We start from the raw sequence: 15,074 nt of genomic DNA on the forward strand, positions 1-15,074 counted from the left end.
GTTTGAAGTGTTTTGTCTTCTGTTATAGAAAACACAGATTTAACTAATGCACTCTGGAGCTTAGAGAATGACTCAGCTCACAATCAGGTGAAGCTCTAGGCTACACCTGTACTAGGCAGTTAATCAATTGCAGGAAATGTTCTTGGATGCTGCAACTCATCTTCACTTTTAATGGTTCCTGACATACTTTGGGCCAGGGCTTGCTCACTAACAAAACAATTCTGGTCCTGGTTCAGCAGTTAAGTTGGGCCAGAGCCCCTTCTCAAGAGGCGGGTTGTATGACATTACCCTGCTTTGCAAACCTCCTTTTTCTAACAGCTTTCATGAGTCCTAAGTGTGAGCTAACAAGCCAGGTGCTGAACTGAACAATCACTTAGTGTCAAAACAATTCTGTATTTTCTATCATCCCTCTATTTCCTATTTCCTGTAATACTGTTATATTTTTTCATGTCAAAGTTCAATTAAATTGGTATTTTAAAAGCTACACTGCAGTCCTTAAAGTGTCAATAATTAGAAGAATGCAAATTACATTTATTTCTGTGATGGAGTTGGTTTTCAGACCTTAGTTTCAAGATCCATAGACCAAGAGCTTTCCTGAGGAATTCACTAGAAAACTACCTTCCTCTGAACCAATTACAATGAGAAGCATAGTTACTTTGTTGTAGGGAGCAATAAACCAAGTCCCTCTTCTCTTCATGCCCAGGGAGCTGGGATGGAAAATAACGCAAAGATGAATTCTCTGAATCAAGAGGAGCTCACTCAGTTTCTTGAAAAAGGTGCTCTGCTTTCCTTGGTCTAGGCTTCCTATAAAGGAGAAAATAGGCAAGTTATAAACATGCCTATCTCTACTTCCTGTGCTAGGAACATCACTTGGTTCTACTCTGTCTAAAGCAGCCAGCTATTTGACATTAGAAGACATTGGCATAATTTAAAAACTGAGGCACTGTGTCTCGTTCTTTTTGGGGGGGTGTAAATCAGTAACACTTCAGCATAGGAGATCAGAAATCAGGAACTCCAGGTTATATTCCTGGATCTGCCTCTGGCTCAATGTAAAACCCTGAAGAAGAGTTATTTTCCTTCACAGTTGAGGGTTAACCAGAGGATTGCATCCCAAGAATCAGCTGTTCTGGCTCCACAGTGGTGGAATGCCTCACAGTTTTACATGATAGTGCTTCAAACAGGGTGCACAGCCACAAAAAGTGTTCTTGGATCACATTTATTTTCAGCTGAGATTGGTCCTTGCACACTGAAACACTCTGGAGCAGGTTGCTGATGGCATAATTGTGTAAGTGGTCCCCATACACCCAAAGTGCATTGGTGCCCGTCTGAAATATCTTGTGCTGCTAGTGTACTGGCAATTCTAAGTATTGAATGGCCATGGAGCAAAACTGAACTGCTTTGGAACATGGGCCAGATTTTAAAAATAATTACTGAACACCAAAACCACTAAAGCTGATGTAATTTCTCAATCAGCCTCATTGGTTAAATAAGATTAATTTGCTATACAGAACTCATTTAGGCTCAAGGTCCTGATCTTAACAAAAATGATTCCTGTAAAGCATAAGCTCATTACTGAGAAAATTGAATGAAGAGCAGAATTAAAATTATTTCAGAAATTAAAACTCTGACTGAATGCCATTATGACTCAGACCAGTGGTGTCAATTGGTTTACTGAAGCTTTTAGAACAGTGACCATCTTTTTTATTCTGTATTTGTACAATGTCTAATACAATAGGGCTCTTGGGACTCTTACCATTGCAATTTATCTCCATTACTGGGAAAAAAAAAAAAAAAGGAAAGAAGAAAGAGAGGAGATGCCAGTTCTCCTTCAATGTTTGTAAAATATATGGCAAAGATTAGGAATACTTTAAAAAAAAAAACCCAAAACTTTTGTTCTCTTTTCTTCAAATATGGAAATACTGTTAATTTGAGTTAATTCCATTCGTGCAAGGAATATCTATATATCAGGTACCCAAGAAAAATTATGTGGCTTTGTTACTGAAGGGCATATTCAACAAAATAAATATCTTCATTTTCTGCACTGCTTGCTTAAGGCTGGAAAAATTGCTGTAATATCAGCTTCATCTTCACTGTGATGTGACTGTTACTATAGTAAGCAATATTAACGTGAAGAACTTGATGACCGACTTCAGAAGAATTTGGTGATAATTTAAATAAGGTTTTCATTTCTTCTTGACTATGAAGGAGTGCACTGATTAAAATGTCCACACAAAAGCAATATACAAACTAAATTGGGCTCAATTCTGCCAGACCTTCCTCCTCATTTAGCAAAACAGAACTAAAGGAGACAATTTCTTTCTGTTTAAGGTTTGGCAAAGCATTCATGCAGGATGAAATTACTTTTGTGTTCCTATATTTATTGAAAATACTAATACACATGATAAAGAAAAATGAATACCTTAGGACTGTTTCTTAAGTGTTTTCATTGTGCTTGTTAAGATGTTGCAGTTTCAAATATTGCTATATATGATGAACAGAATATGCTTCTTAAGGTAATATTCCATATGAAAACACAGGTAAACCTCACTTGTTTTGTATGGATATTTGAAATCAGAATCTGTTAAAATCCCTTAGGTCATATTTACTTTGCAACAAATGGGCATAACTGCCTCGATATCAGTGATGTCTGCCTTGGTATGTAAGCCTAGCAGGAAAAAGATGTAAGAAGAGAAATTCTAATGAATGACAGAGAAGCAATAGCTTGAGACACAAGGACTCATACACGCTTGCAGTTGTTTTCTCCCCTTGTGCCTGAAATTACCTACTTACATGTTTTTGAGGCGTGCCTTACTGCTACGGCTGGACCCTGTTACCCCCAGGTACGACATCGAGCCCACGTGCACAAGCTCTGCCAAGCTGACGCTGGTCTGTGCAGACCCAGATTGCATGTCTCAGCATTAAGTAAAGCAACCTGGAAGTTACTTTAACTTACATGAGGAGCATAGCAAAGATAAAGCAAAGAACTCACACGGGTAGGCATTGTGACTTGGTTTATTTTGCAGCCTGATGTAGTTTGTCAGCCCCACAGGAGAATGATAGTCTGGCAAAAGCCATGAGAGCAGCTCTAGCTTGGTCTCTGAGCTGCCCATGGGAGGAGGGGGCAGCCGTCCTGAGACGCAGTGCATGGGCTGAGCCAAGGGATAACACTAAGGATCCTGCCCGAGGAGGCTCAGAAACGAGGGCAGAGCAGCAAGGCTCTCTGGACCAGCAGTTGTTGGGTAAGAGCACAAGAAGTCACAGAGGATTACAGGCTTAGCTTTGAAAAAGCTTGGGAACAACTGCTCCAGTTTAAGATAGCATGGAAAAAAGGGAACATGATGGCCCCAGGTGTCCTCCTTGCTCTGCAGCAGTCTGAGGCTCAAGAAGCAGAGCCTCTAACTTTTAAAAGGCAATAGTAGTGAAAGTTTTCCTGGCTTCTCCAGAAGTACCACAACTTCCATAACTCTTTTTTAAGGCATTACATCTTATTTCACTATATAACGATATATGAAAGATTATATCATAATTTAATGTTTTCATCTATATTTCTTAATCATGCAACATCAGCCTCATTGTCCATCACATGAGCTTTGATAACTGGCCGAAAACTTAACTATCTTAGACTTCCTTTCTTCATGAACCAAGTAACTATTGCTATGTGGACAAAAAAGATAAAATGCAACATTTTAACCTTACTTATCTTAAATGGGCCAGGGCTGGCTGACCAGTCAGGGATAAAACCCAGAATCAGTAACCCTCCATGCCACACACACTTGCCCTGGTATACTATAGTATACCTCTGCGGCCAAAGATTACAGGCCTGGTCATGAAGCTAAAATGACCCCTTAGTTTTTAAGAACAGTTCTTTAGCCTTTTTTAATATAATTTCTAGTTTAAATTGTGACCAACATGGATAGCTCATATGAGTAACAGTTTGTAGCATGTCCTTAACTTACTGTATTATTATAGTCTTACGCAGACACTCAGAAATGAGAATGGAAACACAGGGCTCCATCAGCCTGGAAAGCTTGCAGTCTTGATAATACACTCTTTTTTTTAACTGCTTACTTCCTATGGCACCCAGATCCACCTAATTATCTACCAAGTCATTTTTCAGATAACTAGTTTTTAAAAATTGGAGTCATTTGGCAATAAATCTCTCCTAGATATACCTGGATACCCTTAATTGATTTTGGGTGGAGAAAGAATACATTTAAACACAAGGCATTCTAATTTCAGACAAAAATCAATTATACTGTTATCACGTTAATGTTCAGGCTGAATAGCAATTTAAAGCCTTTGAATACACTTACTTTAAAAAAATGTTATCAATTTGCATTAAAATTAAATATTGTGTTTTTCATTTTGTTGAACTATTGAAAAGTCTGGAGTGGAATTTTCTCAAAGATGCGGAGATTGCTCATAGTTTCCATACTCAAGTCTGGCAGTAAAATCTTTGTTAATTTTTGGTTGCATTTTCCTAGACTCATATTTTAGCACTGTGTGTGGACTGCAATGACCTGTCAAGCAAACAACTTAGACCAATATTTTCAAACGTTAAAATTTAAATAGGAAGCCAAAAGCAATTATAAGAAGTGTGTAATCTGTAAAACTGTCTTCACAAATAGAAGTGATGGTGGAATACTACTCAAACTGTGATCAATGTATTCCAGTATTAACAATCATGGTATTTTGACAATGTCTGCTTTATTGCTGAGCACATTTAATCCCTTTCTAATAGCAAAATTCGACTTTTCATATTCAATACAACCTACTGCCGTAGTAGTTCCCCTGCTACTAACAAACAAGTACTAAAAGAAATTAGTAAAACTAAAAATACTGAGCATTGTTCTTTTTTAAGTGAGAGTTTGGAAAACTCCTTCAGCTTCTTTTTCTAAAAATCAATTTTATTTTGTGCCAGATCAGCTTTACAAAAAAACAAACCCACAAAAATATTCGTGAGGGTTGTTCCAGTTGGTATTAGAGCTATTCTCAGAATCAAAGAGTATATGATGTAACATCCGCCGATTTAATTTTTGTGAGATGCGTAGTATTTTGCGCTTTAACACCGCCTCCAACTGCTCAAGGTAGGAAAACCAATTATGCACATTTCTTGCAAGGCAAAAGTTAACATGGTTTCCCGAGGCAGTGAAAAAAAGGCCCCTGAGGAAGATCTGTATCATAGTTTCAAATGAAATGGCTCATTGGTTTTCAGTATTCTTTTGCATTTTCGTTTGTAAATAGGGTAAATAAGTGGGAAACTATTTGACCTCTTCAGCTGCCTGTGCTAGCTATGCACAATATACTCATGTGGGTACAACAACGAGAGGTTGAATGAGAATCACTTAAAGGATAGCAACAAATTTTATTTTTATCATTGTAATTTTTTGTGGTAGCTGATCCCAGGAACAAGCCTTTGAAACTGGTGTTTTTTAGCAAAATGCTTGATTAGGTCTTTTAGTATTAAACGTAAAAAAATAACATTTAAAATAGTGATGAAAATTCTGCTCACTGTAAAAGAGAGAAAATGTTTATGATAATAATGCTTTAAACCAACGTAAAATTCTCTGATCCGTTACATATTACAACAGATATCAACAAAGGACACTATCTACACTGTATTTTATCGTCGAAAACTAATGGCCTGAAACTGCCAAGATCTGAATTACTTCTATAATACCACTTAGATGAATAAAGACTATTCATGGAATTGTCAAGAGCAAATCATGTCAAACCGACCTAATTTTCTTCCACAACATGCTTACAAGCCTCGCAGGTGAGAGAGAAGCAGTAGATGATGTGTATCTTAAAGCTTTAAACAAATCTCAGATGACGTAAGGAACAGAAACATGGTTTTGATGAAACTTCTACTGAGTGGGTGTAAACTGGCTGGAGAACCAAAACTAAAACCAGAACAAGTATCGGTGTTCCAATATTAGTATTATTAAAAAAAAACTAAGGTAGCATCTGTCCTGGCTACAGGTCTCTTTGTTCTTTTAATGACCCAAATGATAAACCAGATATATTTACTGTATTTGCAGAGGACACAAACCAAGGAGAGCCCAAACTCTTGGCCAACCATTTTGCAGGGCAACACGAGAATTCAAAAGGCACCGACAAGCTGAAGGAGTGCTGCAGAGAAACCAGAACCGGATTTAGCGGGGACAAGTACAACACTGTGAGAAATAACCCCAAACCAATTTGTAACGTGTATGGTCACCCGGTATTTCCGCCTTAGACCCAGGTTTCTTAGGGACAGCGGCAAGGAGCAGCTTTTTTGTGCCGCTGCTGAATTCGCAGTGCCACCGCTCAGCATTTTATCCGGAAAGGCCTTGGCCTCTTCCACCGAGGCCCGGAGCCGCAGCAGTTCCCCCAGCGCAAAATCCTCCCTCTCCCGCGACCTCTCCGCTCTCCCCAGGGGAGCCTGCTGGGTCCGCCCAGCCTCAGCCTCAGCCTCAGCCCTGCCGCCGGGGCTACAGGCCGTGGGGGTGCCGGCGCAGCGGCCGAGCGGGGAGAGGCCTGGCCCAGCCCGGCGCGGCGCAGGGGGCGGGCCGAGGCGCGGCGAGACGGCGCCATCTCCACGCGCCCGGGGCGGGGGAGGCGGCGGGTATGGGGGCTGCCGGCTGGCGCTGGGCGCTGCGCGCCGCCCGCCTCCCCAGCGCGGGGAGGGCTCCAGCGGCGCCGCAGCGCGGCCCGGGCTGCGGGGCCGCCACTCCCGCCGCTGCCTTTGCCGACTCCGCGGTGAGTGAAGCGTGAGGTGCCTGTCGGGCCCGCCCCGGGGCGGGAGGGGAGCGGGACGGCCGCGCCCGCCGGCCGCGGAGGGTCGGGCTGTCCGTGGGTGTGCTGCGGCGGCCTGGCCCTGCTCGCGTGCCCCGGCGGGCTGGGTCCCGGCGCTGCTGGCTCAGCAGTTGCGGTCGCTGCAGGGCCTTGGCGGCGTAGGGCGGTCGGGGGCAGCGGCCGGAGCGAGCCGAGGAAGATGAGTCTCTGCCCGGTTTTTGCTTGGACCGGAGTCAGTTCTGTGGCAGTAGCGAGTGGTCGCTCCCCGGCCGCGATGGGCAAATGGGGCCACCAGGTAGTAGGCGGGAATGCGGAGATGCAGGGGCTGCCGGTGGACCGCCCGTCCCGCTGCGGAGGGTCCGCAGGGCGCAGAAGAGCCGTCGCGTCCCTCCTCTCCTGACAGGACGGCGAAGCGGGACTTGCTCCGCGAACCGGGACCGGTACTGGAACCCCTGGCGCGGCTCGGGGGGGCCGGCTGCGGAGGGCGGCTGCCGAGGGCTGCCTGCGCGCCTCCGCGCCTGGGGCTGCACTGTCAGCGGCAGTTGTTGGGCTTGAAGCAGCCGTAACGTAAAGTACCGCTAGGTCTAGCCTGTTTTTTAAAGCTTTCAACTTTTTAAGTGGTGTTTTGGTTTATTTTAACACAAGCCCTCGTGTTTCTTTTAAGTGTCAAGATTATTTAACTCAACAAAATGCCCGCTGGAGTTATTTTTAAGTAGGCCGCGTTCCTGCCAGCTTGCCCGTGAAGCGGGCTCCCTTCGGAGCCTCCCTGCAAAACGGGTGTTTGGACCCTTAGTGGAAGTTCCTCAGCACGCAGGTTTCTCTGCGAAAGCTGCGGGTTGGTGCATATGTATTTGCTTGTGTTCTGTTTTCGTTAGTCCTCAAGCTCCAGGGACGAGGTTCTAAGGGACAGACGTGCCCGGATCCTGTCACGCGGGCTGCCGAAGCAGAAGCCCATAGAAGGAGTTAAGCAAGTGGTGGTCCTGGCTTCTGGAAAAGGGGGAGTTGGAAAATCAACAACAGCAGGTAAGGTTATTTTTAATTGTTTACTTTGCATGTTTTGTAATGTTTTGTAAGGAATATTTGGGCACTTGTTGTGTCGTTACCTTGTAATTGAGTCCCAAGCCGGTACAGAGGTCTTGGCTTTAAACGAGGTGCAAATCAGGCAGACACTTTCTAATAGTGCAGTGCTGTCCTGGGACAGTCTGCTTTCTTAGATCATATGCAGGTGCACTGATACTATTCCTTCTTCCCTAGCAGCTTAGGTGTGCCTGTACAATGCTCCTCTGTGCCATGTTGGCATGTCATGTGCTATGTAGAGGATACTGATATTTAGTTAGTTTCTAAATCAAGTATCTGTCCAATTTTCTTAGCTACTTACATAGGCATTGAAAGGTGAAACAGTAGTTACAAATCATGCAAATTTATCATACAATTGATCAGAGTCTTGTTGATCATCTTGAACTCTTCTCTCAGCCCCACCATTAGGTTTTGAATTAATTTTTCTCTAACTGTGCAGTTCCTAGGTGGTAGAACAAAGTAGTACACAGGTTACCAGTACTGCAGAAATTTGCTTGAACTTAAGCAAAGATGACTCTGAAGGTAAACCTCTTTGAAACTATCTCTGTAAAGTGTTAGAAATTTGTTTAAAGATCTCTTCTTTAGCATCTAGATTGGAAAAGAGTAATCTATTAGTTGAATGTTGTCTACTGTTCATCTCCATTTGCTGTGAATAAAACATTGATGTAGCTCTTAATTTCTCATTTTTTGGTTTGTATTTCAGCCATGTTTGTAAAGGACTGACTGTCTAATAAATACTAGAAGAGTCAAACTTGATATTCTGTAGTATGAGTAACTACTTAAATAAAAATTGAAAGTGCTTTTTTCTTTACATAGGATACACTATATACTATTCTATACATAGGATACACATTCCTGTACAAAGACATGCAAAACAATCAACACTTGCATTTCTTAATGAGGTACCTTTTGATTGATGGTTATAATTCATAGGCTGGTTGTTTCAGGTTACCAAAAATACCAAATACCTGTTTGCAAATCAACAATTTACATTGTTTGAACAGTAAATTCAGATTATCCTCCTCATGTTTCCAAACATATACGCTAATCTAAGTTCTGCTAACTGGTGTCTGTATGTAATTTGTACATAAAGTATGACACATGTATAAATAATACTTAGAGCTGGGAGTTCATACCCATGTATTTAAAAATAAAAAATCAGGGTTCAGCAAGCATTAAATAAGAGAATTGAAATGTAAATGAACCATTCAGATGTTGCTGTATTGGACAGTCTTTTGTTAATGAATGTATTAATTTATAATATTGAGAAGAAAAAGTAATCTAGATACTTGTCTATTAAAATGAGAATAAATGTTATGGTTTAGATGAACAACTGAAGGTCAGATAACTCGTATGAACAAAAGTATTGCATGGCATCATTGCTGAATTATGTACTTAAAATGATATTCTTTGTAGTGGAGGTTTGTGGGGAACACATTTGGTGACAACTCCGCTGACTCATGTTGAGAGCAGGAGTTGAAAAGAAAGGAGGCTAGTACACACCTCTAATTCCAGAAGCACCACAGAAAATATCAGTCTTACAGTCTGTGTCTCTCTGAAGGACTGTCAAGGCTCTTCATATTCTTTCCCCCAGTTTGTTTATGTTGTTCTGGATCTCCATTTCAGGGCAAGTGGATATGCATTCTGGTCAAGTTTGTCAGGGCCGTTCCTGAACATGTTGAATAACTCTTTCTGTTTGTTGTGTATAGCTTTCATATTGTATTCTCTGTTGCTTCTAGCACTTCTTGTTCTTCTGAAATTAATATAGTCAGTGATTAAAAGGAGAAATTATGTTATAGAAAAAATATTTTTCAATGCATGTTTAAATACTTCGGTTGTGTTTTGTCATTGTTGTTTGCCTAGTATAAATGTTGGTTGGTTTGTTTGTTTGCTGTGTCTTACCTCTTCTGTGTCAAGTTTTTGTCTCTTACCATCATTCTGCTGTATTTACTCTATCGGGCCAAAGTATTTTTTTTTTTGTCCTTTTTTTTTGTCTCTTCTGTCCCCTCTTCTGCATTACCCTGAAGATGAGAGTACTGTAGAAAATTGATCCTGGCATGAGAAGAGTTCCAAGTGTGGTCTTGAAAGAGGAGAAGTTTCTAATTTATTGAAATTCTTATTTTTTCAGCTGTGGAAGTGGAATAAAATTAACGGCTGGTATTCTTGCTCACATTTTGTTAATCCTGCAGTTTGAGGAAAATAAAACTACTGATACTTCCAAATATCTTGGCCTTCAGACATTTTTAGCAAAGACTAATGGGCTGAGATTTTTCATTATTGTTCGAGAGAGCTGATACGTTTGACCATGTGTTGGCTTTATCTCAGTCATACTAACTGTGTCTTAGTTTTTTTTCCTCTTGCATGCTTTTATTCTGCATTTAGGATGTACTATTATTGAAACTCACCCTTTCAAGGCAGAGGCCAAAATCCATATTCACCTGACCAGCCTGGACAGAGGCCTGGGTTTGGCAAAGGTGATAATAGTGTCTGTTTATGGTTCTTTTCCAGGATAACCATTGTGTTTTTTGATTCTGGGCTTTCTCTACATGTTAAAATATTCTGATAAATAGTTGTAAACCAGTTATTCTATTTCTAAATGCCTCTTACATTGAGATGTAAATATTGAGTTATCTTTCAGAGAGAGTTCATCTTAGTTATCTGTAGGTATTTTATTGATGATGTAGATTGGTCATGTCACAGATGCAGACACAGTCAGCTGGCTCTGTACATGTCTGATTTTGGGCCAAGAAGTTTTATTTGTATTGTTAGCTCAGTGTTCTGAGAATTCACCTGTGCTATTCCTAGGCCCAGTTCGGATTTGGAAGTTACAAAGCCGAAACTAATTAAACCTTCCCAGACTTGTACTGACCTCCCTGTGCATCGTTCTTGATACTGGTTGGCTAGTTTAGCATGGGCAGAGATACCACGGTGACTTTGCTTGTAGCCCGCTGTGAAGTTTTAAAAAATAATTAAAAAAATAAGGTGGTAATGAACTTCTGGAACATATCTGCCCTGCTCTCCTGAGCTCCTGGTTATGGGAACTTACTAATTAGGGCCAACATGAATATTTAGAGTCAGGTTAGGTCCTATGCTCTACACCCTCTTGGAACTGATGGTAATACAAAGAAAACGAGTGCAAGAAGCAGCTGGGATCCAACAGAGAACATGAGGTGTCCAGCTAGATATCCAGCTAAAAAACTCAGTTTTTCCCACTATGTTATTCCCACTGTCTCCCTTTTTTCCCTTCAGTAGTCAAATATCCTTTCTTGAAAAAGCTTTATGGATCATACTTTAGTTTCCACACATGATAATTGTATAGGAAGAAGATAGATGTATAAAGTGATTTTAAGACAGTGTGTGGAGTAACTTGCTGCTTCCTTTGTGCCACTTCAGACATGAACTGCAGTTGATTTTTTTTTTTTCCTTTTTATTTATCATTGGATTGCTTGTTTTTTCTACTTACCTGTGATTTGTAGATTGGTTTCCAAGTTTCAGAGGGCGAATTTTCTTCTCATTGATTCAGGGAATGGTTAATCAAGCATCTGTTTAAATAGCAAACTGAAGAATAGAATCTATATGCTTTATCAGTTTAGGAGTAAACAGAGGCTGTGTGCTTTTTAGGGAGAGCTGTACAATTTTCCTCATTAACCTCTTCACCATTTTGTTTAAAGGAACTTATCTTTCTCAATACTAATTTCTTTAAGCTGGGAATCTGGCTCCCCAGCTTGTTCTCAGTACCTTCATATTCTTCCAGTAGAACAAGGCTCTGACCACAGCTTATCTTTCTTAAAAGGCTTTGTGGACTGACTTAACAGCAATGTGTAAAGAAAGCAAAATGTATTACCCAAGGAAGAGCTGTGTGTGTTGAGTTTTTTTCTGTGTTCTGGTTTTTTTTCATTTTTCTTTTAAAACATGTTACTGTTTGGGTTATAACAATTAGTGTTTGGTTATACTGAAGTTTCTACGAGGTCTTGCAACATAACTGAAGCTGGTGAGCCATTAAAAGATACCACTTCTTGCACGTGCTTTTTAGTTATGGGAGTTAAGTATTGATGGAAATGTAAAAGCTGCAAACAAACTCAGAGTCTTTTTGATTGCTTCATCCTGTTTTTTTGTTTCTTTAGTTGTTACAGATGCTTTCAGGGTAGATGTGACTTTGTTTTCTGACATAAAAATCAAGGGAAAAGCATGCATTGCACCTTCATCCAGAAAATATCCACGTTTCATATATCACAAGAAATCAAAAAAAGGGATGTGATCATCTTTCTGATCACTATAATAGTTTAGGTCAATACTTACCTAATCTCTAGTTTTAAGAAAGTTTACTAGAGACTGTGGTGAAGGTTACCGATGGTAGGGTTATTTGTTTTATAGACAGAGTCCACTTTTCAAAAGCCAAGTGGGTACCTCAGAATACTTAGATTGTATTTTTATTTTGCAGTGTCCTCTAGAAACTTATTTGCAAGTTTTTACAGGTTAGCTTGAGTTTGTTAGCCTGTTGGCAAACTTGGACTGAAATGTGGGTGCTGCTGCCAACCTAAACTGGTAATATTGTAGAGGTGCAAGAAGCTGAGGGCCAAGATGATTAATGCAATTCTTAAGTAAGTGTGATGTATTTATATTATATTTTCTCTTGCTAGTAATGATAACATTCTTGATATTTAGGAATTAAGTTTTCTTGCACTTAATTTTTTTTTTTTTCCTTCCTCTTTCTTGCAGTAAATATAGCCCTCGCCCTAGCAGCAAATGATTCGGTAGGTGAACATCTAATTATCAGCCTTAATGTGAAACGAGTGTGTGTCTCATAAATAAAATGGTTACTGCTGGGGGCAGTCACATTCATTAAATCTAAGTATTTACTCTGACAGTTAATTTCTTTATTTGTTTTTCATGGACTTACAAGTTTGTATTAATTTGTTTATATTTTATCAGTACCATGAATGACTTAGTAGCTCTCATCCTTCATCTGGGTTTGACTGTTTCCTTTCTCTTGTGTATGTCTGAGTTCAACTGCAATTCTGCAAGGATATGTAGACATAGTAGAGGATGTTTGTGCAGGTTGGAGGCGTAATAAATAATTGAATTCTATCACTTCAGAGTACTGACTTGGAAAAAATATGAGTAAGTGCTGGATGGTGTCCAAAACATTTTTTTTTTTTATAGCTCTGAAGATTTATTTTTTCTGGAGAAATTAATGTGTAAAAATACTTTACATACAAATGACTGAGGGGAAAAAAAGGAGCTACATATCTTTCCTAAAGCTTGGGAATACATTTTTTTGAGTGACAAAATATCATTGCCCAGTGTGGTATTGCTCAAACTGTTACTTGGGCTATAAATAGACAGTAGGAACCATTCAAGTGTAAAAACAACAGGTCTTCATTATGTCCACCTGCTGCTATAAACTGGGAGTAGTTCTATTGTACACGCTTACTGACACTGAAGTAAACTCAGAAGCAAGCTTCACTTCCTATGTAAGGGTGTATAATGCAGGTTTTGTACTCATAAAGCATTAATTAAATACAGAGTATCTTCATATACTTTAATCTGGTAAATGTAGCATCTTTTCCTGGTTGTAAAAGATGAGTAAGAGAAAAAAACAGGTAGAAGGAGTGAGGTTTACACGCAATCTGCACTCTCCCTGTAGGAATTTTGTAAAGATTAAAAAAATGTCCATAAACTCAGTCATACTTGATAAGAGAGTGTTTAAAGCTGTTATATGAAATATGTACTGTTTGTGATAGCATCTGATCTTGATATTTCACAGTTTTTAGTTCTATGTTTTAAATAGGCTGTTGGAGTAATTTGATTTCATAGAAAAATCTGTCATCTTGAAAAGCAAAACTGCTTGAATGATCCTTCTAATTGACTTTAAAACATGCATTTGCTGTAATACTTTCACAAAATGAATGTGATCCTGCAATGTGATCTGTGTTGTGGCATGGTCATTGAGTAGTTCCATGGAAACCACGTCAACTAATTGCACATAACCTTCTGTACTGATTAACTGTATTTAGGATTGTGCCCAATACTTTTCAAACATGAAGTTTTGTGCATTGTTTATATTTAGATAAAGCATCTCGTCGTAGTTGACATACACAAGTTTTGGGATTATGCCCTTTGTTAGGAGTTAAAGGCCTGGCTTTTAAACATAGTAGTATGATACACCACTTCAGTTGCCCATTAAAACACTTGTAAAGCACACAAATAAGAGAGACCATAGTCTAGAATGATTGAAGAGGTTGTTGCCAGAGTTATTTGGAAAATCAGGGGCTGAGAAGTAATTTTAAATGAAATTGAGCCAAGAAAGTTAAGTAAAGATACAATGCTGGTCATTTCTGATGTTATGATTATGTGGTGGTGTAAAATTGGATGCCAGCATCTGTTTGAATGTTAATCAATGAAGAGCAGCTGAAATTGATGAAATAGCTGTGACTTACATGAACTGATGGTTACAATTTAGTAAGCTGCTGCCATGGTGAAATTGTGCATGGATGTAGTTACAGGTTAGAAAATATGAAAATAAGGTAGATTGAATAAACTCTACCGTGTTTGTTCGTGCATTAATATATTTTTGTTTGTTTTAAGATAAACAAAATGTATGCCATCATTATGTTTAACATTTGGGCTTGAATTTGCTGGTGTGTTCATTTGTGTACTCCCATTGATTTCAGTTCATTAGTTTTGTGAGCCAAGGTTATGAAATGAGTATCTCTGGGACCTGATCCAGACTGTGTTTGTCCAGTGCTCTGAACTGTAGGGATCATTGCAATATTCAGTTTTCTTACGGTGAAATAAATAAGGAGGTTGTTGTTTAGAGTCCACTGGTCCATCCTGAAGTTTACAGTGAATTTCTTTGACCTCAGATATGCAGCAGTGGACCTCTTCATTTTACTTTTAATAAGTACTGATTGTGCATCACCTTCCCGTGATTTCCCTTCCCTTCATTGCTATTGTAAATTCATATCTTTCTGAGGAAGCAGTAATGATTCTGTTAGTAGATCAGAGCTTCAGCAGCCTCCTGCAATTTCATTACAGGCCTTAACGACTCTTAAAAGCAAAATACAGATTTATAGAAACTGATGCTTGAACTCGCTGTACTGTTTAAAGGAGGAAAGAAAGGACTTCTGAAGAAAGATAGGTCACCATGACAAAGGTCTGTGCTTCCTTCATTAGATACAGTCTGTTTCTGTTACAAGTTCATTGTTTGTAACTTGATT

The 15,074-nt window shown here is 39.7% G+C and overlaps 1 protein-coding gene across 6 annotated transcripts in view; it reads left to right on the plus strand.

The window, feature by feature from the left end:
• Positions 1–6,589: 6,589 nt before the first annotated feature.
• Positions 6,590–15,074, plus strand: part of NUBPL (NUBP iron-sulfur cluster assembly factor, mitochondrial) — an 87,674-nt gene continuing 79,189 nt past the window's right edge. For 5 of the 6 annotated variants that reach the window (XR_012628910.1, XR_012628911.1, XM_074868257.1 and 2 more), the window contains exons 1-3: positions 6,590–6,741; positions 7,653–7,800; positions 12,574–12,608. Coding sequence is in view for 4 of the 6 variants with exons in the window: in XM_074868257.1 (XP_074724358.1) it covers positions 6,610–6,741; positions 7,653–7,800; positions 12,574–12,608 (315 nt within the window). In the remaining 2 variants the exon portion in view is untranslated. Of the gene's footprint in view, positions 6,742–6,839; positions 7,218–7,652; positions 7,801–12,573; positions 12,609–15,074 lie in introns of those variants that run through there. The other variant, XM_074868259.1, reaches the window with a different exon arrangement.

Source organism: Strix uralensis, chromosome 4, assembly GCF_047716275.1.
Source record: "Strix uralensis isolate ZFMK-TIS-50842 chromosome 4, bStrUra1, whole genome shotgun sequence".
Taxonomy (NCBI): Eukaryota; Metazoa; Chordata; class Aves; order Strigiformes; family Strigidae; genus Strix; species Strix uralensis.